Source organism: Ammospiza nelsoni, chromosome 1, assembly GCF_027579445.1.
Source record: "Ammospiza nelsoni isolate bAmmNel1 chromosome 1, bAmmNel1.pri, whole genome shotgun sequence".
NCBI classification, from domain to species: Eukaryota; Metazoa; Chordata; class Aves; order Passeriformes; family Passerellidae; genus Ammospiza; species Ammospiza nelsoni.
In genome coordinates, this window is record NC_080633.1 from 69,067,501 (window position 1) to 69,095,412 (window position 27,912).

At 37.1% G+C, this 27,912-nt stretch overlaps 1 protein-coding gene across 2 annotated transcripts in view; it reads right to left on the minus strand.

Annotated features, from left to right (window-relative positions):
• Positions 1-27,912, minus strand: part of CDYL (chromodomain Y like) — a 105,098-nt gene that overhangs the window by 73,132 nt on the left and 4,054 nt on the right. The window contains exon 2 of one of the 2 annotated variants that reach the window (XM_059472890.1): positions 4,164-4,346. The exons of the other annotated variant lie outside the window; for it this stretch is intronic. Coding sequence (XP_059328873.1) covers positions 4,164-4,184 — 21 coding nt within the window. The 5' untranslated portion in view covers positions 4,185-4,346. The remainder of the gene's footprint in view (positions 1-4,163; positions 4,347-27,912) is intronic. 2 annotated transcript variants of the gene reach the window in all.

Genomic DNA, 27,912 nt, shown 5'->3' on the forward strand with positions numbered 1-27,912 from the left:
AGGCGGGAAAAAGGGAAGTGAAACAGACAACTCTTTAAATCTCAAGCTACTGATGGATGTGAAATTTCATTTCACTTTCCACAATACACAAACACTCAGTGTCATTTTGAAAAAGAAATCTGGGGGAAATGGTTTATTTCTATAAAGGATTCTGTATGCATTGGTATGTGCCTTAGAGAATCCTGCTACCAGCACCTGAACTTAAAACAGGCTGCTTTTTTCCCTTTACACTAGTCCCGTACACAGGATATGAAAGAGATACACTGTCACAGACCAACGACTGCTAAAGCACATTTATTCTGCCTTTTCTTTTTTTTTTCAGTTTAACATTTTGAGAGCAACAGCCCTTTTGCTGAGTAATGTGTGTATTAGAAGCAGTCTGAGCTTTCTTCCACTGCCAGCCATAAAGTTACTGTTTCAATCTGCCTCCTTACACCCAAAACCACTGCTGCATACCTCAGGCTGATTCTCTTACACCTTCACAGCTTTCCACATTAAAGTGCTGCGATTCTCTCTATCAAAGACTTTGGAGCTAGTTCTGAAGAATGAAAGTAGTGACATTCAGAATTAAAGTGAAAATCTTCAAGACTTTGCTAAACTAACAACTGAAATTAAGGTTCTGCTGGCAGTATTTAAAATTTACATGTCTAGGGAATGGAAATGCCTGTTTTATACTGGTGGGACTGGACTGACATGACAACTTTACACTCTAACTTCCTACAATAGAGGGTACTCTGAGGGGCTTCTTTTTGAAACTTCTGACACTTGCAAGGAATGGCAAGATGAGCTACACTACCCTATGTGTAAAACTGAATCCTCTGCCAAAACAAGATTGACATCTCAAAGCCTCTAAACAGATCTTTATGAGGACCAGTGGCCTTCTGAGGGTGCTTTTCTTTTATGTTTCTTTTATGTTTTGTCCAAACTTATTTCAGTTCTCCCCATCTTCTCCTCCTGTTTGCCATGGGGTTCATCTTGTTTAAACCACTCATCACAAATACAAAAATGCTGAACTCTCGGGATCAGACCTTTTCCAACTTGGAAAATCCTAAAGCACAATTAAATAAATTTTTGAAGTTTGCCTCAATTTCTCAGGAACTGCATGGTGTAAACTCAAATACCATCCACATCACATGTACAATTGTCTTTCCATCTTTTTTTTTTTTTTTGAGAACAGATGATCTCCACTAGCAAGAACTATCAGTTTCCAAAAAAGGAAAACCAAAACAGACTGACTCTTCAGTTAAGAGGTGTATGATATGATGAACAGGAAAATGAATAGGAAATGTTTCCTATACTTCCTATAATAATAACAGCAACAAAAAAGCAGGGAATACTTAAGTGGGAAAAAAACCCCAACCAATTAAAACACAGCCAAGTTGCAGAATTGATTGTCTCATTGCATAGGGGAGCAACGAGAGAAATTCAGGATCTACAGATCCATTACAGATTAGTAAACACTAAGAGCAGACCATAACTCAGGAAGCTCTTAAATTACTGCTCTCCAGTGACAAGAAGGGTATGCCAAAGGAAGACTCACTCTGTGCTCTCTTATTATTCTTTATCCATTCATTGCTACCTAGGTGAACTTTTGGGCTAGTCCAGCAGAGCATTTCTTATATCAAAAGCTACTTGGCATTTTTAAGAAGTATAAAGATAAGGATTAACACTTCACTGACAGTAGGGTAAAGAAGCTTTATGGAAAAGCTAAGGCCACCAGCAGATTAATCAAGTGCTTGAACTGGAGTAGTAGTCCTTATTTTCAGTTTCATGCAGACCAGTGCCATTTCAGAGTCTGAGTTACAGAGGCAGTTTGGAAAGTGTAGGGAACATAAAGACAACTTGTTATTAAATTTAACTGTTTCAGGAATTTTTCTAATGAAATGTTTTCTTATCAGTGAGGCTGTTTTCATTAAATCAATTTTATCAAGAGAAATTTCAATTCTACGAAATATTCTTATTGATCAGAGAAAATAAAATTTTCTCTGATCAATAATATCATAAGACATTTTTTAATTCTTTGTCTGATACAAGTTGTAACATCTCAACATGACATTTACAGCAACTTAATGCACTCTGCTTTAATGTAATTCAAAACCAATTTAACTTCCTTTTCCTAGAAAAGTTGGCATGATGGCCTCTCTTTGGAGCTCCTAAAGCCCCCACCTTTCATAGAATCATAAGTCCTTCCTCAGAAAATTATGCATTTCCTCACATTATGAAGGCAATAATTCCCACCTGCCCATCCAGGAAGCACAAAAGAGACAAAACTGCCTGTTCAGGGAAAAATAACTTGGCCAAAGCTCCTAATTCTTTTGGGTAAATAACACACTAAGGCTCCTAAACAACAGCACCTTGAAGATGATATGCCACAGAGGCAAAATGCAGGTTGAAGGATCAAAACTCAGCTCAATGTCAACATTTCCAAAAAACATGAGAATTTCTACTATTAAGAAGTTAATTTCAACTGACTTCCACCCAGAAAAATGCCCCCAGCCGACCCCTAAGGCTCCTCCCAAACCCTTCAAAAAAACCAAATCGAGTTTGTCAGAAATTCCATGTTGAAAATTCGAAGTATTAGCTAGCTCTTCACAGAAATGTTTCATGAGGACCTTGATGTTTGAAGGTTAATTAGCTTCCCGTCAGGCAGAGGACCTGAAAACAATACTTTTAGGAGCAGATAGCCACCACACAAACCCGGATTACCCGACCCCAAAAGAGAGGTGTTCCACCCAGTCTCAGCACTTCACACCCTCAAAGGAATTCAATGATACCCCAACACAAGGTGATATTCAGGAAATCACATACCTGGGATACCAATGCCAGAGACCTGTGACAAGGCAAAAGCCTTGCCTTCTAAAGTAAAACACAACCCCCCACCACATACACTTTCATAAGAATGTGTTAAAAGTATCACGATAACTGAGCAATGGTATCTAATAAAATTTTCCTTTTGGAATGGCTGCTGGTGCTCTTTAGAGCATCCCCAAAAATAGCATAAGGTTTTTTATCTACACAACAATCCAGCTGGAGAAACAGATTCAGGTTTAAAATGTCACAACAGACAAAAAAAAAAAAAATTTACACTTTGTTTCCAGTATCATGTTGCATCACTATTGATCAAAATCTGTGCCATGCAGAGGAGCAGGAAGGAGCAGCCAGGTGCAGGAAAAGTGGCATCTGTGCTAACTTATGCCAACAAAACATTAATCTTAGCTGTTTCATTTAGGGCTGATGGAACAGAAAGAAGGTCTAAAGATGCTTACAGGCAAACTGTTGTGCTGCAAGTAAATTATAAACAATAACCAAAACAGGCCGTCATCATTTCACTGATACTTTTTCCCAACACTCATATCAATTATAAGGATATTGCAGCTCCTGAAAAATCACTTTAATTACTTTAATCAGTGGAAAGCTAGTTATTATGAGAAATAACTGGATTATTTTCCTTTAATTATTTTTTCTGCCAGCTAAGATGCATCACAAAGTTTTTTTGTTTACTTTGAAATGAAGAACTCTGCCAGTAACTAGAAGAGAGAACCAAAACAGAGAAAAAGGTCTTTAAAAAGGATAGCTGGGTGCAGCTCAGAGACCTCGTTGCTGGGTTTGATGGCCTTTGCAGGCATCAGATACAGCTCCCACTGAAGGCAGCTCTTCTCTGGAATTGCAATTTCTCCCTTCTCCTTGATGTCATTTCACAGCGCTTATGATCTTGAGAAACGGCACCACTGAGCGATCAATTACAATTCTCTTGTGCAAATACCTTTGGAACATTTTGTCTCACTTTCTCAACAAGTCTTACAGCCTGATTTTATCTTCCCTATCTTCTTTTCCTCTCTTCCTCCCCACAATCAACTGCCCCCTACTAACTGAGCCCATAGAATATTAAATACATTTTTTAAGTGTTGCAATGTTCGCACCGATTCAGCAAATCAAGTCAAAGCTTAAAGAAGGTCATTTCACCACATCACTATTTCTCAGGTTCTCCTATTAGGGAAGTTTCCTGACAAGTAAAGTAAACTATTACATGTTCCTATTGGTCCCACCCCGAAGGTGTCCCAGACCCTTCCCTTAGGAGTAGCACTGGAGTTCATCTGATCTCAGAGGGAGGACATAGGAATTTTTTACCCCCCCATACTTCTTAAAAATGCTATAAAACTCACCAGCTCTCCGAAGTATCTCATGACTTCAAAGCAGCTCAAACAAGGCAGGAAACTGGAGCTTGGGATGGGTCAAAGGGAGACCTCCAAAAGTCCCCATTCAGCTCAGACTCAAAGGTGCAGCTGAAATGCACCTGGAAGCCACTGAGCTCCATCCTCTATTGTCTGGGCACCCGGGTCCAGCCCCTGTAATTGAGGACATTTTCAATCCAAGAGTCTCCTGACTCCTGAGTCATCCTACACTTTGATGAGCAGTTAACGCCACATTTGCTTTCTCAATTAAGTTCGAATTGTGTTTGGTGGGGTTTTTTTAGTGTGGTTATCAGAAAAAAAAACACCCCATAACCTAACAACTGCAGACAGAGAATTAGAAATAAACTAAACCACACCAAATAGAAAGCCAACTTTAAAGGAGAAAATAAAGTAGAATTCAGGTACTGCAAATGGGCTAGAACAAAGTTTAGCTGGCTCTTGCTCAACCTGCTTTTTAAATTTACTTTTCCCACTCCATCCTTTTCTTCATCTAGCCACTAATCAAATTTACTTTAACTCAATTTTGTTCCCACCTTCATTCCTATTCCTTTCAACTCCCCAGGACACACACACACAATGGGAATGAATCAAATCAATTTAGCGAGAGCTGCTTCTCTGGTTCAGTTCAATAATCTTTTTACTCCTCTTCAGCCATATCTGCAGCTCCCAAAGATTCGAGATCCAGTTTTGTTTCTCTTTCATTACATTTTGGGAACAAATCCTTTATGATTCAGTTTGTTCTGTTCTTCTTTACAGGTACATCCTTCCCTGCTGCACCAGGTAGGTGCTTTAATAAGAACGAATAAATTCAGAGGCATGGGAGGGGCGGAACAGATTGACTGGAATTAAAAAAATCCCAAACCAACACAAACAACCTAAGACCACCACAGATGTAATCCTGGTTTCAATCAAGGTTTTCTGCTGGTTTGAATCTTACATTTTAACAGCAGCTACATCCTACATTTTAAGGAAAGGCCCACTTTTGATGGTTGGCGTTGCATAATCAAAATGATAAATTCCATCTTTTAAGCATAGTTGGTAGGTTTTTCTGAACAGGACAACACAGTGTGATGTTAAAGGTGTGAAAAGATTTAACTGCTTATTTACTCAGTCAGGAAATGCATCATTCGTAGACCTTAAAGAATTAAGGAAACTCAGGGTTTTATTTATATATATTTTAAAAGGATGTAAACTAAAATCTTGCTACAATGAAGCTTACATTTCTGATTGTTTATTTTAGTATTATTTAACTAATAATTTAACTAAATAAATTGGTTATTTAACTAAAAAATAGGTTATGCACTTAAATACTTGATTTTTTAAATTTAATAAGCATTATATATACTTAATTATAAATCATTTTAAGAAGATAATCAGTAGCAGGGAGCTAAACTTGGATTTGCATCTATGCTTCAAGATTTTGGAAGTAAAATATCTGAACCCATACCTATTCTTTTATTTAGATAGGAATATTTAAGACAATGATTTCTGCAATGAAAAATGCTTTCCAAGCTTTAAGTAAGTTATTCTATTGACAGCTGAATAATCTGGAAGGAAGGTGTGCATCTAGAAAAGGTTTGCCACTACTGCTAAGAATGGATTAGGTACCTAAATTTACCTGCCCACAACTCATTCAGTGATGTAGGTTTTATGGTAGAAAAACACACAGTATATTTTTCTGCTGTTTCCTGTACCTTGGAAGTTATAGAGAGTTCAGCCTTTATTGGATGTGTCATATTTTAAGTAAGTTTTTCAATGAAGTTCAATACTTATTTAAAATACACCTAATCATATAATTACTTATTCAGATTTTTATATTAATCTGCATAATTTTGCTTATTTAGCATAATATCCTTACCTTAATGTTCTGTCAAGAATAATTCTTTTTAATTCCTCAGATTCAGTTTTCTTACAGCTACATAAGAGTTACTATATCTGTTAAATGTTATTACTTCACTGCCTGAGCCTCTCTCCAGAGAAAGAGAAGTTTTAGTAGTAAACATTGCCTAAATTAAACTCAGAACAAATTCTAAATTTAAAGAACAGTTTTGGCCATTTTTTTTTGACTAGCAGTGAGGATCTGCTAATGCACAACAGCTGGGGACAGCTATTTAAACCTAGGAAGCCAACAGGGAAGTATGTCAAGGAACATCAGGAGCCCCAAGCAGAGTAATGCTTGGGGCTCCTGGTTCAGATAACCATTTTCAGATCTATGAATCAACAGAAGCTTCTTTTACATATTATTATGAAGTGTATCAAATACATGCACACCTTTTTAACTTCTTCTGGCCTAAACATTATGTACAAGTTTCACATGTAAGAAACCAAACAATTTTTTGAATCTATCTTAAAATTGTTTGGGAAAAAAATAAATACCCAGTCTAAACAATGGTTGGTTTGCTTGAGTATGCATTTTCCACATAAGTAAAAGTTGAAGGATTGGCTCTGTATTCTTTCAGAAAACATAAATGGACATCCTACTACTTAGCAAGACACCAGCATTTACTTTATTCTGAATTGTTTCAATTTTAAATACCTAGCTTTGTACTTAGCATTGTGGTTCAATCACACCAATGCAGTTTGAGATTTTGCTGACTACCAACAACACTAATGCATCAAACTCAGAAGAACCAGATCGTACTGTGACACCAGAGGGAATCTAAAAAAAATGCTCAGCTTGGCACCTGACAAACAACTTGAAATCCTGCTGGTAAGCACTCAGTTACATCGCTGATCCAAAAAGACTGAAAATACAGTAAGAGAAAGAAAAGAGTAAAGAGTACAAGAGGGTCAACAGAGTGTACAAATATTGTACACTCAGAAAAAGAGCATAAAAGACAACTCCAAATCTCATGCTGTGTTCAGTTCTTAAGGTGGAAGAATAGGTGGTATTTTTTTTTTAATAATGGCGTAAGGAAATATTGTTTGAGAATAAGGATTCAAGCAGAAGAGAAGAGGGAACAGTGTGAAAGAAGCCAAGAAAAAAGAAGGTGAGGATTAGGATAGCACAAAGGGTATGAAGGTTGCACATAGACAGTATTGTACAGCAGTAGTGTCACCAAAGAGACAAGTAGGTGACTTTTTAGCACTGCATGCAATAACAGTGACCTAGAGTAGAAGGTGGGAGCAAAATGGCCAAATGGAAAAGCTGGAAAAGCACTGTGGTTGAAGAAGTGGGCTACAGCCCTGTGAGCACAGCAGTTGCCTGGCTGATGCTCCACAGCACAGTGCTTTGAGACACAAGTTCCTGGCTACACTCAGTATTCACAAAGGATCAAATATGTACTTAAGCTCCAGTGAAGACTGTGGTCTAGCAAATGGGCTCAGACTACAAGTCACACTCAAATTTCACTGAAGTCTACACAAAACTCATCTGCTCAAGATGTGTGTAAATGTAATTTAGGCAATTCTGAAAAAAAAATTGGAAAAGGGTGATTTTGAGAAACAGAAGTACACCACTACTTAGTTTTTCTCTCAGGCTAAACAAGATTTATTTCTGCACAGTGAAACTGGACAGCATTGAAACAATAATCTTCTTTAAGTATTGCCTTCCAGAAAGGTGTTGTTTTTTGTCAAGAAAAGCTTTTGGATATTTTGAGGTATCTTTACAGTTGTGCAATATATTTGGAACACCTCCTTCCCCCCTAGCAGCCATTTAAGGTCTGAATTGGAATTCTCAACATAAAAGAATGGTTTTCATTATTTGTCTTGCAGTGCAATTCTTACTGTGATTCCAAGTTTAAGGATCTAGTGTAGGTATAAACAGGTAGATGGACAATTACATTTCATCAAACTTTCCCATAATCTGGCAATGACAGAGATTTAGGTACCTTCCATCAATCTTCTGTGCCTTCTTTATTAGGAAGGGTTTTTTGAGCAATATTCCTTCACAGCACTGAGTGCATTTTGAGAACACGGTATTCTACAGAAGGTTTCTCTGATTCCAAGAATCAGAGAATCAAGCTTCTACTCTGGAAGCTTATAAACAAACTAATTCTTAAAGCAATTACTTGAAGAAATGAAGTTTTCTTGGGAAGGAAATAGAAGAGTAAGGTTCAAAAGCCCTATAAACTGTCTGAGCTAGCAGGACAAAGCAATTATTTATAACACTGGAAAACTGAGAGCCTTCCAGGCAGTTTTTGCCACCTCTCCATGTACATTTGCTGCCACTGGGACACAGATAGTATTTCTTTCAGAGGATGTTTAAACTCAAGGGCAGAATTTAAGGAGGTACTAAGTGCTAGCAGTGGGGATGTAATCTAGTACTCTGACTTGCTCTTGGAGGAGGTCACTGACCTGCCTTGGAGAACAACACAATTACAAAGCATTTTGAGGCCAATTTATTCCTTTTGAAAGCAGATGAGGAAAGTGTGAAAGACTTTCTTCAACACTTTGTTTTCTTTTCTATGAAAAAACTTTGAAAAATACGTGACAAGAGGACAAGACAAGGACCATTTACAGCCAGATGCTCAAGCTGAGAATCCATTCTACTGGGAATGAACAGAAGCCCTTGAATGCAACTTGCAGAAAAGCGTTCCTCTGGGTGACCTGCTACCTGCTCTTCCTTGCTTTGCTCCTTTTAGGGACTTTTTTTTTTACTTAAAAAAAAAAAAGGAAAAAAGGACACTGGTATAGTGATTGAACAGATGCATACTGTACTCATTCATAGAACTAATTCTGCTGTAATTCAGCAGAGAAGGATAATATTTATATTTTAGCTGAATTTCTGGACCTGATTCACATCTAGCCATAAAAACACATTAGCCACCACAGTGGAAGCAGCCCTGGAATAAAATCCCAAAAAAACAAATGTCATCTCCTCCCTCCATCCCCACTGGAGTATTGACTTAATACATACAAAACTATGGCCTAACAGGCAGGAGAAACACTGGTTTTACATCAAGAGTAGAGAATTACAGGGAGACTTAAGACTGACATCACCCCAGTCCTCATACAAACCCTCAAAGAATCTGATCATCATCATCCTCTGCAGATTTCCAAAGAGCAAGTAAAAAGATCACCTGGCTTCTTTCCAGGACTGCCAGTTTGTCCCCCACATAGACAGCAATCAATATCCCAAGAAGACTGGACTCCTCACAATAAATCCTGTCCCACAGGGTTCCTTGTCCCTCTGCTTTAGAACTAAGCATCCTAAGCCTCAGCCAAGCAGGCCGTTGTGCTGGACAATGTCCCCAGAGATACACCCAGGCAAGCTTCAAATGCAGGATTAGGCTGTGCTGTAAGACTGTATCAGACAGGTGACCTGATGGGAGGCTGCCTTCAGCTTATCATTTCTAAACATCAACCTGACCCTGCTCATGCTGGGCAGTCCAAACTTGTTCTTTTATGTTGCTTTGTTTCTCATACCAGGGAAGGGTTTAGGCACATGTTGGTTTACAACAAAGGATCAAAAAATCATTAATGTGTCTGAAACATTAACCAGAATTCCTCCAGAACTGTATTCCGAAAAAATTGTCTGAGGCATTTTTAGAGCAGGCTTGTATCAGGAAATAGCAACTTGCTGGACTGAGTCCTACACATCACTTGTATTTGTTTGAGACACCCCTGCTGATAGCAGGCCTTGTCAAAGTATCCTCTGTGTCAGCAAGGTACAACCGAAGGTACCAAGTCCAAACGGCATAGAGTTCTTTTGATGTATGGCACAACCAGGACCTTTCTGAGAAATACTTGTGCTGGGTGTTCTTGGGAATATGAATGGGAAAATTTACACACAGATAGCCCTGAATGGTAGGACTGATAATGTAAAATGTGGTTCTCTGAAAGGGGCACAGGCCCTGAAGTGGAAGGTGATGTAAATGAAAAATTCCACCCACAGTGATGATGTCACTTTTTATTATTTTGTTGGGGGTGTGTGGTGGTGTGCTCCTCTCAATGTACCCATGTCTGAGCCTTTTCAAAAGTGGGTTAAGTGTTTTAAATTAGATTAAAATCCATCAAAGCAGAAAATTCTGGTTGTATCAGAAGGATCAATGTTTGTATGGTCAACTAATTTCCAAAAATGAACAGCTAAAAGGAACTGGTAAGAAAGTTATGAAAATTTTCTGGTTTCATTTCCATATATGCACCTCCATCCAGGTATCCATTACCCACATATCCACATAGTAACAAACAAACCTCCCAAAAGGAAGATTTTGCTGTTAGAAGAGGTGCAGAGGATGAACACTGCTGCAGCTGACAGTGACTACAGAGTTCTGAATGTATGTGCAGATTAGCACTATGTACCACAAGAAAAAAACCAGTCTACTGTCTAACGTTACTGTCAGTGCTCTCAGAACTGCTATTACCAGGACAACAAAGAGACCTTTCTCTTTTCATACAGTTGGTTTTCAATTGCTCAGCCCAATTATAAAATCTTGTGCTTTTACAAAGTAGGCACCAGAGGGAGACCTGCACTTTAGTTCAACTATGAAATAATGCTGGCAGGAGCCATTCAAAAGTGGACAATCAAAGCCTCTTGGCCAATATGCTCTAGGTGGTTCTGGGTGAAATTGTGGCTAATGGGAGCACTCAGACAGGAACCAGCACAGGCAGACTTCTCCTTTTTAATGGCTCAGAAAACTTCAGAGTGCTCCATGAAGAAAAGCCAGGTTCCCAAATTTCAGGCTGTAGATGAGTACACATCAACCAGTCTGAGCATAGCTGGGAAAGACCTGCTCTTTGCCACCCACTGCCCCACCTTATCATCACATCCTCCCGATGGTTACCACTTCTCAAATCTTCTGGCTGAGCTGCATATATAAGAACTCCCTAAACATGTCAGTCAAAATAAGCTAGATCAGCTTAAGTAATTTAAATAACAAATCTTTCCTAACATGGCTCAATTTGACTGAATTGGATTAAGGAGAGCTCCCATGAGCAGCTCAGCCAGCAGACCAGAGAGGGCACTAACCCCAGGTAGAGGGCAGTGATGAATGCTCTGGAGTGGACTTTGTCGACTCTTCCATCAACAAAGCTACTGCTGAAGAAGGATGTAAATATATATATTGTAGGCAGGTTGCTGCTGTTTTGTAAGCCTGCTAAGACACATCAAGAAAAGCTATATGGACAGTAAATATATTACTGTCTTAAAAACAGGTACTCTTAAGTTCAAGTGGTGAAAGGCAAGGAGCAATGGCTTCTAGGAAGCACGTAAGAGCCCACAAAATTGATCCCATGAAGTTGAGCACACTAACTGGAATCCCTGTAGACAAAGTAAAATAAAATCATTACTATGAATTATAGGCATGATAATATGGAAAAAACTCCCAACTCCTTACCAATACACCTGGATCACAACATTGATTGTTTAAAACATAGCAATGCTATTTAGAAGTCCCTCTACTCCATAATTTTTCTCACTATGCAAAGGAAAAAAAAAATCAACAAAATCATCAGACCCTTCCAATTTAAGAAAATTACTGAAAAACAAAGAGTAAAGAGCAAATCCTATAAGAGAAGCAAACTTCAACTCTGCTCTTTTGTGATAAGACAACAGGCAGTCTTAAGTAAAATTTCTAGGAAGTTTCCTTAACTTCAAAATTGAGAACTTAGGCTTTGCATTTTTGTTTTAAGTAGATACAACTCTAATTTTTAATTAACAAGTTCACTCTAGATGCTTGCAACCAATACAAAAAGTTGCTATTTCTATCACAAAGTTATTGTACCTTTAATGTAACTCTCGTGCCAAGAGAGTTTTTAAAGATATTTCATTTTAAGCGAGTTGGTAGTGAAAAAATGGCAAATATTAAGTTTCTTTACAAGTTCAGAAGTCATATCACCTCCGAAGTTGTCATCAGCTTAACAGTCCAAGGAGGCTTTTTCACAGCTCTTTAAAGTAATACTGATGGGACTGCCAAAATTTAAAATAAATCTCTTTGTGGAAGAAAACATGGCCTCAAACTACCTATTAAGCAAACCAGGAGGGAAAAAAAGAAAAAACAATTGAGGGTTATGAGGGAGACCTTTCAGGTGGAAAAACTGCATAAGATGTCTCTATATGGAGTCCTGACTACACATGCTGCTAAAGGGAATACCCAACTGAGGAGATGAGGAAAGGGCAGGATGTCAATATATATTACCTCAGAGATATGTGGGAATCCCTGGTCCTTGAGAATAAGGACAAACAGGAGAATTTAAGCATGGCAGGTTTTTACTCATGGCTTATGCTTCTCCTCTGGGAGCACTAAAGGGGAAGAATCCTTCCCACTGAACTCATCTGAAAGGGTAGATTAGCTGTGCACCTTCTAGTTCTGTCAATTATGACTGCAAATGGTTTTCTTCCCTGACCACAAAACCTATGATCCAGTCTGAGCTCAAATTAGATATAAAGAGAATTAAGGCAACTGTTAATCTGGCATTTCCTGAATCGAGAGAGTTTCAATTTGTGACGTAAATAGTAGTATTTTTACAATGAGGTACAAAAATCCATAAAAAAAAAAAAGATGCTTAGGCATAGTTCTTGAGTTTTATTAGATTTATCTAGTATATAAGAACAAGGGGCTAACCTAAATTTGGTTTGTTTATATTGTCTTCATCAGGCAAGCAAGAGCAAGCATCTCATAATTTGGTGGAAGCTGAATTTGAAGTTTCTTTTTCTGTTGGTTTTTTTGAGGTAACACTTATGCATTGCCAATAAACTGTATCACAGAGCAGACTCAGTATAATTTCACTTACAGTGTATCACTTTTTTTTGGTCAAATGGTCTTTTTCAAAGTAGTTCTTTTAAAAGTTGCGGTGAGCTATTAAAATGTGCCCTAACATAAGGAATGTTTGTGTGTGTGGTTATACTTTCTAGTTCATTTCTATGAATAATATTCAAAGGTAGTATAGCCTGTTCTCGGCTTGACACCAAATCATCAAGTTATCACAAAATGTAGTACATTGCTCCCGCTTTCTGTTGTCCCACAAACATTAGCATTGTAGTGGGGAAGTGGTGGAAAGGCAAAGGAAAAGATTAGGCCGGACCCAATTTCACCATTTTGATAAAGTGAGTAAACTCACTAACAGCAAAAGCAAAAAGAAACAAAATTCATAGGGCTTTGCATTCTGTGCAATTCATAGTTGTTTCTCCTGTCTGGGTCACCTTTTCTTACATGTTTTCCACATTGCAAGGAATAAAAAGTAAAGAGGTACGATGCTTGTTTTCTTCCCAAAAGATGCAGTACACACTCATGTATATACACAGATTGAGCATAAAATCTGCAACATGTCCCAGAGAAATCATAAAGAATCTAAATACCACCTGTATAGATACATAAGCTTGTCAGTGATGTCCACTACTGCAGTTAAAATCTATTTATCTGGATGTATAATCTCCAGTCTAATGTCTTTGAAAAATGAAATATCTTAAGTCTATGATACATGTAGGTCTTGTAGCATTTCATTACTACAAATATTTCTCAATAAGATATTGATTACATTACAAACATATCTTTTGAAGAACCTTAACCTGCAGACATAATTTAGGCAACAACTTTACCACTGGAAAGCTCTGAAGTAATTCAGAGACCTTTATCATAGTAAAAAAAAAAAAAAAAAAAAAAAAAAAATTCAGCGTTTAAAACAGAAAAACCTAGAATTCAGGAAATCAAATTAAAGATTTTCTGATAAAGATTTTAGATGCTCAAGTGTTCAAGTCAAGCATCCAGAAGATTCTAGTCAAGCTCAAAAGTTACATATCAAATGCAAATTCTGCTGTACAACTGCCACAAAGCAAAACTGGAATAAAACTTTTTAAACCACAGAAGTGTTCAAGAACAAACTTTTGAAAAACTCAGTGTCATTTGGAAGGAAGTAGGATTTTACAGAGCCTCCACTTTTGCCCCCCTAGACCATAACAACCTTCACTGCACATGCAACTTCATCTTTTGCCCACAATTACTCCAGTGCAAGTGTTTCTGGTGTTCAACAAAACAGAATGCAGCAGGTAGTGACGACAAGTGACAAAAATCTACAACCAAGATGCTAAAACCAAAGCAGAAATTGCACAAAATAAACAAAAACTGCAAAAAGGGCAGATTCTGACACACTCACCTCTACATTCATCAAAAAGAAAGACCTACTTAGTCTTTTTTACACTGTTTATGAACTAAATTGAAGACTAAGCTCAATAGCTGTGACATGGTTAAAAATAGCTGTACAGCTTTAGCACAGCAACTCATACTGCTCCACAGGAAGAATTATTCTCCCGGTCAAAATATTTGCCTTTTCAATGAGCTGAACTTTCAGGTCATCTGTTAACAATGTAGATTCTTTCCTGTCTAGAAGAACTTTATTGTCTCTCCTTTAACAAATAGCAGGGTATTGTTCCCAGCCGGTTGCTAATTCACACAATTAGCATGCAAAAATCTTTCTAAATGCTATATGGAAGATGTATGTGTTGCCTGGATGATCACATATTTTGATTTAATAAATCTCATACTTAGCTCCTCTCTATGTGTAAAATAAAATTTAAACCCATCTTTATTATATTCTCTCATTACATCTCTAACCTTCTCTTTCTCTCACATTTTTCAGCCTTCCCAACAAAAACACAGGTGCCCATTAAAACAGAGCACTGTGTGCCCTTGATGCCAAAACCACTTTTCAGATCAGATTTTTTAGATTACCTGTGTAAGTAACAATTACTTAGTCTGCCTTCCTGTATAAGAGAAGGAATTTCGCTCCAAAATTCCTGCATCAGATCATGATATTGTGCTAGAACTAAAGGTATCTTTTTGGAAAAAATTACAGCTTTTTTTTCCCCTGACATAAGAACATTCTTAAAAATAAGCTGTTCTGATAGATTACTTCAATATTAAATTTATTATATTTCTAGAAGTAATACACCTGAGTTCAGCTTTGAGTTACTGCATTTTGTCATCCAAAACCTAGTATACCTAAAGGACTACTTTGTCTGAAATCTTTGCCCCGTATAAGTGCTTACAGGCCATCAGTCACCTTTGCTAAATACCACACAGAGTGAGCTTCTCCAGACTCCTGCTGTACGCCAGGGTTTCTTGACTTATTTGTTTTTAATATTTACAATTGTCCTCGACATGTTTTTCTGAATCTTTGTAAGTTCACCTTGGTTTTGGGGCTTTTTTCATTTGAAGCTCAAATAAGATACAATTTTCTACCATCTCACTAAAAGCTACATAGCACGGTAACAGCATACTTAACTCCACTTGTGTCCATACCAAGAGACTGCAATGTGCACTTTAGCTGCTGTATTGTATCACCAAATTACTCCTTCCCAAAGCACCACTCTCCAATCTGCAGGTATGACCCCACTGTCAGGACAAGTGTCTTCAGCTCTATTAATGTATCCTCATTAATGTATCCTCATTAATGAATGATCCCCATTAACACAGCACAGACCATCCCTCACACTTATGAATCCATCCATTTCTGCACATACGCATTTTACCAGAGATTACATTCTATTTTCCTCTAGATTATTATACAAATCCTCAAAGCAATGGGCTGTGAAAAACTTCTAAAAAATCCAGCATGAATGTCCTTAATCTATTACTCCTTTATGATCTGCCAGTCAACCAGTTTAAAATGGATTTGATAGGGACCATGTTGACTTAGCAAGGAGATAGATTTCTGAAATCAGAACACCATGCAGTACTGCAGCAGGTGCTTTACAAATGATTACTACACCTACATGAGTATCTTTGTCAATCAAAATTTTCAGCCTCAGAGTAAAGAGGTAAGTACAGATCAGTTCAAATTGTCATGAACACTTGGACAAGCAGTGACTGCTTTCTTTAATTTTCTGCTAAGCAGTTCTCATTTTAGCCTTTTACAGTTCTTTTTTTTTTGCAATCAGCATCAACCTGTCCAGTCTGGTACTTATGTTACATCCTGGCTTAGCCTATCTAATTTACATTTCTAAACGATTAAAACTAACACACAATAAAAGACAAACCACAATACTTTAGATACCTTCAGTTGGTTGGTGTTTTTTGTTTGTTTTAAATCCTGTCTCCTGTAGACTAAAGAAAAACTTTGGTTTGTTTGCTTCTATCAGAATAAAGAAATACTTATTTGTAAGTCACAATAAATTGAGAACAAAACACCCAGATTTTGGCCCCAAAACAACAGTAGCCTGACACACAGCATATTTTTTAAGAAATCATAGAATAATATTTCTTTCAGTATTTCTCTCTCAAATACTAGTGCTCCTACCTAGTAGACACGTGGTTACTGGCATTATTTTGCTCTCAATAGATAAGAGAATTTTCATACTGTTCTTAACCCCATGGATAGAAAGTTTATGATTAAAGTCTATATAATCTACTATGAATGGTCTTTTTGTTGTGACAGCAAATAGCCACTAGTGCTCATGGCATTTTCACTGAATCTTCACACATTTGAATATTCACCTCTGCCTTACTGCACTACGACAGTTTTCTATCTATCCCTAATGATTTTCATTGTAGGAATTAAAAAACACCTCCATAACTTTTATCTGAAAGTAATATAACTTTGAGATGAAACTGCTTTCTTTATATTTTCAGTAAAATCTGTATGACTTTTTAAATTAAGTATTTACATTTATTTTGTTACATTATTCCCCTTAAGAGTGATTATATATTATTGGCAAAGCCAGTGTTGGTAGAACATTGAAATAAGCAATGATAACTACCAGTGCTGATTATTTTCATGGAAGTGATCTTACATATCATTTCACATTTGTCAGAATAGTAAAACTGAAGAGAACACAATTGCTTTTTCTTAGAAAAATATGACGAATGACCAACACATATTAGTAATTCCAAGAAAATGTCAATAATCGTCAGCTAATGTAATCACTCTGAAGTAACAGTGCATGGTTTCTTTGCATCTAGACATTTAGAGGAAGATTACTCTGTCACATAAATGTACAGAAAATGTGCCTTGCTTCTGAAAATAGAAAATGTAGATCTTACAGAACTTTCTGAGGCAACTTTCTATCCCTAAGTGTATACTTTATTTATTTACTTTTATCTTGTGAAAAATCAAAACCAGAATTTTATTCTTTGTTTTTTGTGTGTAAAGAACCCAGTGTCTAGGCCAGGTTGGGTGTTAAAACTATGTTGGAACTGAGGAAGAGTGGAAGGGCCAATAATAATGGTCAATTTTATAATTTGATTCTGCTCTTACTGAAGTGTGGCAGTCAATAAAAATTGGCACACTGAAAGTGTATTTGACTTAGTTATTTTCATGTAAGTAGTCTAAAGTGTTCACCGTTTGTTTTCAATAATTTGTTGGCAAGCAAATAAATTTGATTATATTGGACTGAGTTTCTAGACAATGATCAATAGACTTTTTTCCTGAGTGTAATCTTATTTTCTACTTCTAAATTATTTATTTAATAATTTGTTGGTTTGGGGTTTTTTAATTAAATGATGGACCAATGTCAATGGCTGGCAATACTATTAAATTGTACTGGTTTAGAAGCTAAGTATAGCTTCAACACTTATTGCTACATGCACCTGTTAAAACAATGAGTCATCTGAATGTACATTCAGGCAATTTTAATTTTTGTGTGCTACACCCCTGGATAACCAATATTTTAAGCTATTTTATGCTTTCAAACTGCATACAAATGCAGACTTTGTAATAAGTATATTAAATCTTTTCAATAAAATTGTCTTTAAAATGCTGAATAAATAGTCTAGTATTTTATAATAATATTTACCATACAGAAATAATAAATATCTTCATTATTACCTATACCTAAATAATTGAGAGAATATTTTTACTTAATATAAGCAAAATAAGGGACTAACACACACACACAAAGAACTGAGTACATTGGATTTGGGGCAGTTAAAACACTCAGCTACTTTCTAAAGTCTCACTCAATTACTACCTCTATGTTCCAAATACTTCCATAAGACAGCACTGGCCTTGTAGTCTTTAGTATTAATAGGTATTTTTCCTTCCTAACCATTTTTTATTTATATATTGGAAGGACTTAGAGAGCAACGCAGTTTACTTTCCTTATCAGTCTTCCCACCTTCACGTAAACACACTCAAAACGAAAATAATTTGCTCCTGCTAGTGAAACTGAAACCAAAAGTAATTAAAGCCTAGCTTTTTCTACCCAAAAGATATTGACAGCGATTATACTCTGAACTTTAATTCCATTGGAGGGGCTAAAAATAATCTTTATGAATATCAGCATTTTAAATGAAATGCAGCTTAAAGCGAGCTCAACTACAAGGAGACATCCTGTTTCATCCCACTCCCTGCCCACTGCCCGCTCAGTGAATAACCAGAACATTTAGAAATAAATTATACTTTTTAACTATATTTGTTTGTCCCCTGCATCTTCAAACTGGGTTTGCACAACAGCCTCAGAGCAAGTTACAGTGTAATCCAGGTGGACAAGGAAAATACAACCTTACACAGCAGCAGAATTTTCATTACTTCCACAGCACACTAAAGGCAGTAAGTTTGACCAAGCTTTGCAACTGCTATGGTGAAAGTAAATTCAGGGAATTGTAAAAGTTTTGCAACATGGAGAAGTAAGTGGAATCCCAAAGTCTTGCAAGCACGAGTTTGCCATTTTCCCCAGAAATGGAAGAGTGAGCAGCCACTAAAACCCGCAGCACAGCACCTTGCGCTGTGCCGCGCCAGGGCTGCAGCCCTTTTCCCGGGAGCGCTGCTCCCCAGCCCATCCCGCACCGGCTGCGTGACCTCGAGGTGGAGTCCGGGACACGGCTCTGAGTCAGCTCAAGCCACGGGCAACAAGCGGTGCAGTCGCACTGCAAGTCTGTCCAGCGAGTTGTTCCAGCTGAAAATAAAGCTTGCAGTTTGACAGATTCTTTTTTTCTTTTTTTTTTTTTTTAACAGAGCCAAGTCATTGCTGCAACCATCCCCCCACATCTAACCCATTTTCTTCTGTCTCTCTTCAAACATGACACGCCTTATATTCCTGTTTCTTCCCTTGAAGTGGCACCTCTTGGATTTCAACCTTGGCCAGTCGATAAACTGCCAGAAAACTATTTCTGTAAAAGTAGTGGGCAACCTTCAGCTAGGCAAGCTTTCTTTATGAGCGCTCCCCTCACCCAGCGACAGAAATCGGTGCGGGTGCAAAGGAAGGAGGAAGACACTGGCGGCAAGCAAGGCTTGTGGCACTTAGATTTGTTTAAGATTAAATTTGTTTTTGTAGAGGAAAGAGCCCTAGTACTCACAGCTGGAAGTGGACAGTCTCCCAAATGTTAAATATCACACTGTTCAAAGAAATGTTAAGTGAAAAACCAACACAAACACTGTCAGCATGCACAGTTTTTCCCTTGTCTCAGGACTTGCTCACTAAGGCTGTTTATTTGTGGCATCACTCAGAAGCTCAACAGCTTCAATAACCTTCCACACCTGCTTTGTCATCCTGGCAAGAACATGTACGGCCATGCACAGAAACAGGCGGAGGAACTGCTTCAACCAAACAAACATTTGGGAGCCAGAGTTTTTTGTTTGGTTGTTTTAATGATGCCAGATCAATATTCCAATCCTATTAAAACATGGCCAAGCTGCTGTTGTGGCTCAAACAGAAGGAACAGCTGAGCAATCCAAGCAAAGACAACTGAAGTCAATCATAAAACGTAGCCACCCGAATACCTTCAGAGATTTAATATAAAAGGAAGTAAAATATAACAATTATTTAAAAACATAACTTGATCAGTTATTGTCTCTCAGATAACAAGCCTTAGCTTACACCATATGCTAAACTCTTTATGCTTTAACACTACAATCCCTTAGCAACATTCACCTACTAACACAGTTCACAGCCGCAAGGGAAAGCCTATAATGAATGAAAAGTTGGGTATTATCCTGCATTAGGATCAGAAGACTGTAGAAAAAGGAAACAAAACCTTACTGCTTAGGAGGCCATATTTAAGTATATTTAACTTAACTGACTAAATTAACCCAATTCACTTTTGTATATTTTTTTACAGAGGAAGGGGATAAAGTCTATGACCTTTTAGAGAAATTTCACTTAAATGGTCTAAAGGGCCTTCTGGCCTAAAGTCCTCACTGACTGCAGAGGACACCAAAAAACCACTGCATGCAAGTTGAATACCTCTCTGCAGTTAGCCCCACGAAAATCAAACCAAACACCAACATAAAAGGAGACAAGTCTGTATGTAGCTTGTACTTGCAGCATAGCTTCTCTTTACCAGACCAAATTAGCCTGCTCTACTTTATTCTAAGATGTTTTGACAATATTTACCTGGGGGGGGAAAAGAAAACAAAAAAGAAAAAGGCTTTATTCTGCTTGTGCTTTGGCTAAGGGATTCAAACTTTGTCAGGGAGATGAGCAATCATCTCTGAAATCCTGAGTCTGAGTGATACAGTGACAGAGAAAAGAGAGAATTACTTTTTGAGACAGTACTCAGGTGACCTAATGATGAGAGCCTCCATTTTCACTCAACAACCCCTGCCCACCCATCTTTCTACAAAAGATAAAGCAATTTTAACGCATAGGCCTTTCTTCCACTATATAACCAATTTCCAGCTTCTTCCAGAAAAAACAGAAAACATCCTTATTTTACAATCAATAGGCAACAATTCCACACTGAAAGTGCCCTTTTCTGGCAAGGTGGATGGAAAAAAGAATTTCCTGGCGGTTTGACTGAAAATGAGAGAGGCAGGTATTGAAAAGACATTGAGTAGGTAGAACTCAAATACTGGACAAAAGGGACAAATTAATAGAAAGGAAGTATTAATTTAGTGACAAGCACAAGATAAAATTCCACTGGTTCTACAGTCAAGCACTATTTTCTTCTTCCCCTTCTCATGATTTACTGTCTCACTATACTTTAAGTCTATTTAGCATGTAGACATATAAAATCCCTTTCTCCAAATTAATCACCTTTAGTCACATACTTTTAGTTCCAGCTTCATCAATATAAACAAGTACACATAAAAAATAAAGGGCCAAATAAAGCATTATTTTATTAATAGAAATAATAAACCCATGTACAGAGATATATAGGCTAGAATCATGACTCTCATTAATTCCCATGATTTTTGCTTGACAGTAAGAATGATAAAGAAATTATTTTGTGTGCATGCAAGGAATAAGCATATATATATATATGCTCAGGTGTGAAGGATTGAATTTTTTAGGATAAACTGATCTGTAATTACTTTAAAAAGGAACTTAGAATTGGATAATTCAATTAATACTGAATATATTCAAATAACACACAACAATAGAGAACCTCATATTTTACAGACCAATACCAGCATAATGTTTAACTAAGATGTTCGTTTGTATTGAAAAATACATCTCGCACTCTAAGTATAACTTAACTGATATGTGTCCATCAGTGCTTTAGTGTCTGAAGGTAGGAAGAACAGAGCGTAGAAAATGATTTTATTTGGATAAATGTAGGAAAATAATATGGGCATAGCTATAAATTAGTAACAGCACAGTTTAATCTGTCACTATGAGTGGCTCAAAACCTAATGTTCATGGGGACAGAAACCATATCACATTCCCAGCACTCATTTTATCTCCCCACTAAATCCATGTTTTGTAGCATGCATAGATAACCCCCAAAACACCATCTTATTCAATATACTTCTGCATCACACCAGTTTCAGGAAAGCTGAACTTAGAACCTAAATCAATCTTTGTAAAGAATTGTTTTTTAAAGATAAGGTGTTTTAAGATAAGGTGATTTTCCTCAATAAGCATTTAAAACAAAAATCCAATAAAAGACAAAAACCATGTTATTAAATCTTTACTGTTAAGGAAGTAGAAAAGTATGGTACAGGTTGCCTACACCTGTGGTGTGTATCCTGCTGATGAAAAAATGAAGATTATCCCATCTTTGTATAGTTTTAAAGTTTTGTGAAGTCATAACCCTTTATATCCATTGGGTTTCCAATATCCATTGTAGTCATGGGCTTAACCTGTCAAGTCAACACCTGCTTGATCCACCAGCTTCCATGTTTTAGCAGTCCTACAGTGTCTCATCTCAAAGAAGCATCCTCAAATACAGTGATTTCCATCTTCTCATTCAGAACCTAATATTTTATTCTTGGGTAGTTTAAATAAATAAGCACAAACCTCAGGAGAGCTGATGAGTACAATGTGGGAGAGAGGAAAAACAAATCAATTAAGGAGCTGCCCTGATACAAGAGAGATGCCTCTAACAGGAGTGAAATAGAATCTGAAACACTGATGGATCTTTGGAAATAAGGAAGTTAACCTACTTGTCTTCGGCATTTGGGAAAAAAAATTATTTGTTGTTATTGATCATTCCTTGATGACCTGGGTAAAAAATAGAGCTCATGCCAGTGTTAATTCTCTGGAAGCCAATGCCTTCAAAAGTCATATAATGATAAACTTGTCCTAGACTTCCGTAGTACATTGTCTTATGGAAGTTTTTTTCAGATTAAAACCAAATAGAGATCAAGTGTCCTTTTTTCCTCCCACTCCACACACTCGCTTTTGTACAATCAAATCAAAACCCAAAGCACATAACACTAAGCACATGAACCAGACAAAGAGGAGAAAAAATTTCAAAGCTGGGCTTTAACCTTCTCTACATACATATATTACAAAAAAACCTGATGTGCACCAACAGTTTAAATTTGCTCTTTTAAATTTCTGACTTTGCTACATCACAAGTGAAAATTGATTGACTGCCCTAAAACTGCACTCCATTAAATCTTCTGTTCCACTTGGGAATGCTTGGACATCTAGTTAGTTACTCCTTCAGCTGCAAAAGAGGGTGGCAAACTGAGGTCAAAGCATCATTTTCAGGAAACATTAGAAATTGTTTTGCTGGAAATGCTCACTCAACTGACAAGTTGCTGTGAATATATCTATTTAGCATAACTATATTTACAAACTGATTCCACAGAAAAATACACTAAGAACAAAAGCTCAAGATTCTGTCTGATGTAAACATCACTGCTCTTACTTTATGTTTCTTTGTTCTTTGAAAGCACTACTAATTTAAGATCAAGTTTCGTCCTTATCAGTAAACTAAGTAAGTGAGAAAAAATGTGCTAGTCTTGAAAACATGACTTGCCACCTAAGAGTTAAGTTATAAAGTAACTACATGGCAAAAAGATACAGAGGAGAAAAAAATGCTGTTTTTTCCTGTTTTCAAAAAAATTTGCCATCAGTCTTCCTAACCTTTATATATTATACTTCAGTACAATCTACTATGGCTTATACTTACAAAACAGTACTAACTTCAAATAATGAGATTAATTCCTAGAGTTATTATTACAAGTGCTATTACAATTTGTCTTATTTTGTGGGCACATTCCTCTCTCCAAATTTTCTAGGCTGAGTGTACTTCCACACAGCTGCCAGCTAGACTTATTTTGGCATACAGTCCATCAGCACATCAAGTCTGTGCTGAAGACTCTGTAGGTATCTAGAGCATACAACCTCAAGCTGATGACTTGAAGTTTTACACAGAGTTAATGTTTGTTTTGTTTGATCACATACACTAACAACCTCTTCTTTAAAAATCTGAGTTCAAGTTAACACAGAATTCAGGAACAACAATGTATTTGTGGCCTGCAGCCACAAGCCCCTGGCAGATGTGCACAGGTAATGAATGTGGGCTTGGAACATCTGGGCAGCTCAGGTTATGCTGCCAGTATTTTATAACCAAGGCTGAAATCTGCCTTGTCCCAACAAAGCCAGCCATGAAAGCTCCCAATGACTATTGTAGTGCCATATTTCCCATTTTTCACTCTACAGTGAGACATTATGGACCTGTGATAGGAATTGGGGCGCTGAACTGGATGGATCCTTTGTGTCAGTACATAGAGCCTTACATTCCCATTATTTCTTACAGACACAATCCCAGGTCTGTTGCTTTTAACTCTGTAAGTGACCTCAACACAAAAACGAAATGGAATTGTCACACTGTGCTGTCACAAGCTGTGTTTTATACAAAGAACTGGGGAAAATCAGGTGCTGAAATCAAAACACAACAAATGAGCATGATTTAACAACTAGCCAAACTATACTCCAATCAACTCTCACAAATATACTTTGAATTGCTTCTACCCTTCATATGTCTAGTGATTGGTAACAAAAATGTTAGCAATATCTTGGTGATGCCTCATTGAAGAGCTGCATTTAATGGAAGGAACTTAATAAATTGCCCACTTCTAAATATCCACTGAATACAACATTCAACACATCATAGTCTTGAAAGCATTTTGAAGTTGATATATATCCATTTCAACACTCTTAAGATTGTACCTCAATGGTTACCCTACATTTGTATTTACAAAATGTACATGTAACATTTTTCTGTGATAAATATATCGCAATATACTTCCCACAACTTGCTTTAAACTGTGGCATCTCCAAAATAAAGCCAAAATTTTTTCCCTAAACCAAGCAAATTTACATAATCCAGTATTTTACAGCAAGTGAAGATGCTTAGAGAAGTATTTAAATGTCTCTGCAAAATGAAAATCACAAAGTTATTTAAACAAAAAACCAACCCAAACGAGAAGAGAAGAGAAGAGAAGAGAAGAGAAGAGAAGAGAAGAGAAGAGAAGAGAAGAGAAGAGAAGAGAAGAGCTCCTTCCCTTTCAATCCAGGATATTAAAAAAATGTTAACAGAGTTTTGATTTTTCATTTGCTACTATGACAATCAGCAAAGAATGAACACTTAATTTCCTTAAAAGGTGTAACAAACTGTGGGGGCAGAAGAGTTAGAGAAGCACAACTACAAATGTGGTTAGGCCACTTGAATATATACTTTATCTTTCCCCACAAAAGAAATGAAACAAACCCTCAGACTTAACATGGCCAAGAAGAAAGATTTGATCTGAGCTTTACTAATTCATTGTGTGTACTGTGATAATAAAATGTGAAGCCTCACCACAACAAAACTGAGTTACATAGTTCCACTATTCAATACAACTAATTTACAGTTAAAAGATACTTAGAAAATAGTTGCTTTATTTTACAATTAATCCTACCAATGTGGCTTTAAAGTAACTTAAAAATGTAGATCTATGATTAAATATGCTTTTTAATCCACATCCGTCCCGTGTATTCACACATATGAATAGATGCCTTGAAAAATATCTGCCACAGGTCACCATTAGGAACACATGTAAATCTTATGAGGATGTTTATGAAAACAGTAAATATTTTTGCCTTTACAGTGTACTGAACCAGTACATGCCAGTTTTCTTTTCCTCTAAGTAATATGGAGAGAAGTTCAAAGAAATAATTTCAAAGAGCACAAAATTCTTGTGTGTAAATATTAAAAGCTCATCAGAAATCAGAAAAAATAAAAGCTCTTCGTAGAGAGACACTACAGCTCTGGAAAATACATCTGATAATATAAAATACTGTACTTTTAAGGTATTTTCTGGACTAGCAGCATACTGTCAGACAAACCACATGGTGGGTTGATTATAAATATAAATATTTTTTTCTAAGATTAAAAAAATAATCAACCCTGTATTTAATGACCCATAATATCTATCACGTGGCATCCAGCCATTCAAAACCTCAAAAGCATAGAAGAGAACAGGGAGAGACTTGTGCATCCCTTTTTACCCTGCAAATAAAATTTGTGGAGCTTGTGCTTCCAACAGATACACAAAAATAATACACTGCCCAGTAACAGCAGATTTGGAATTTATTACAGAAGAATAAGAGTGGCATTATAGGGCTGCTTCTCTGTTATATCCAACAGAACTGAACATCCAGTTATCACATAGTCTGGTTGAATAAGATGAAAGCATAACTTGGTTTTTTCTACTGCTTTGGCACAGATCAGAAATGCTGCAGCAGTCAGGAAGAAATGAAGCTGCACCTACTGAGAAGTCTAAAAGGGACACAGCAACCCTGATGCTGTTCCAGCTACGCCAACCTTCCTGAAGAACAAGGGGCTGTGGCATGTCTCATTAAGTTCTTTGTGTCCGATAATTTATCCTCATTCAAGAGGTACTGAACATCAGCATAGTGGAGCAACCTTCTGTGATAGTACAGTCTTGCAAGTTGGAAGTAATTGTTCTGTAACTCTAAACGTGACTGGCACCACAGTAACAAATCTCTGATTGACCAAAAAACTCAATAAATTAAATCACAGTAAAAGACAGACTGTGAAAGTTAAGAATTATCAGAGCCTCGCAGGCTTTATGGATGAGACATCTCTTTCCCAGTTTCCCTGCCTTCCTTTTTTTTTTTTTTTTTTTGTCTGTGAGGGACATGAGCAATTCAAAAGAAGCAATACATGAAAAAATAAAACCATTATTTTTACTATACTGATTTTGTGCATGTAGATACAAAGGAGTTTTCTGCATAAAACCTACTGAGACATCTCCATATCTGTGAGCCATTTGTGTTCCACACAGGACACAGTCAGAGGTTCCCTCCTTTCCCTGCATGTGTTTGAGCTCTCCCGGGGAGCAGCCCTGAGCCTTGCCCGGCCAGCGGCGCCATGGAGGGCAGGGCACACTGGAGAAAACCCCGGGCAGCTCAAGCACTTCCCTTCAGCTGCACCAGAAGAAAGGGCACTACTCCTCAATTTTGTCCAGAGTTCTGGGGCTAAACAAGCTGGTTAAAAGCAGCTTGGCAAGGAACACGGAAAAGTCAAGTTTCTTACACTAAATGTGATGGCTCCACTCCTGCAGTGCTCTTGCATTCGTGCTCTAGTTTAAAGAAGTGAAAGTCACCCGTGGAGGATGAACAGCTAATCCTCAACTCTACTGGAAGTCAGATGTGTATTTCCTAAGGAGTGGAAGCAGCACAAACATATCTGATGTAAATTCCTAGTCTTACTTAGTTGGGTAGGGTCAGTCAAGCAAATTTGTGTCTTTTACCTCTCCTGAAATAAGCATTTTCACCAGCTGTTAAAATAAACTCATAAAAACTTAGGCATTACACCTCAATGACTGTAAGTCCCTCCTTATGAACAAGACCTTTAACCAAGATCTTGGGAATCAGCGTATCAGAAACAAGCAACAGAAGACAGATCCCAAGACAATCTGGAATTCCTGCAAGACAGGTTGAATGAAAACAACCCATTGCAATGAGGAAAAAAATGGCTATTGCCTGAATATACAGCCAATTCTGATTTGTTGCTAATAGTAATTTTTCATCAAATAGCCATTAAAAACTACAACTCCAAGCTGCATACTGCAGATAATGGATTTATCCTTTCAGTTAACTTAAGCAAAACAAATGTTTAAACTTTCCAGTAAATGCACACAAAACATGATGAAGATTTGATCGCTGCAGTGTTACTAGGGCCATGAGAGAAACTTTGGGTTTAAGTGAGTAATTCCTATGCAGTATCAAGTTTTCAACAAAATGACAGCATTTCTCCAACAGTTTTCTACACTCTATCATTTAAAAGACTAGCACGCACAATGAAGAACAGCCCACAGGATCACTTTTTTTGACTTGTGGCCACTACTCTACACACAAAGCTTAAATTTTCTTGGACTATGTGTCTTTGGGCTTACTTATTAGGTGATTAAACCTGACACATAGCTTAATGTCAGGCCACAGCACTTCAGCCAGTTGCTCCTGAAATTTGTTTCAGTTTGTAGTTTTACTGTATCTGTATAATTTAATGTCAAAGGCTTTAGTTCTAAAAATAAAACCAAAAGTACTGAATCATCATTGGAAGTGAAGTATCACCTTGAGGATATAAGACACCAGTATGAAAAAATGCAAGTTTTTTGCAAGGCAATGGAAGATTTAAAAAATATATATATTTTCCATTTT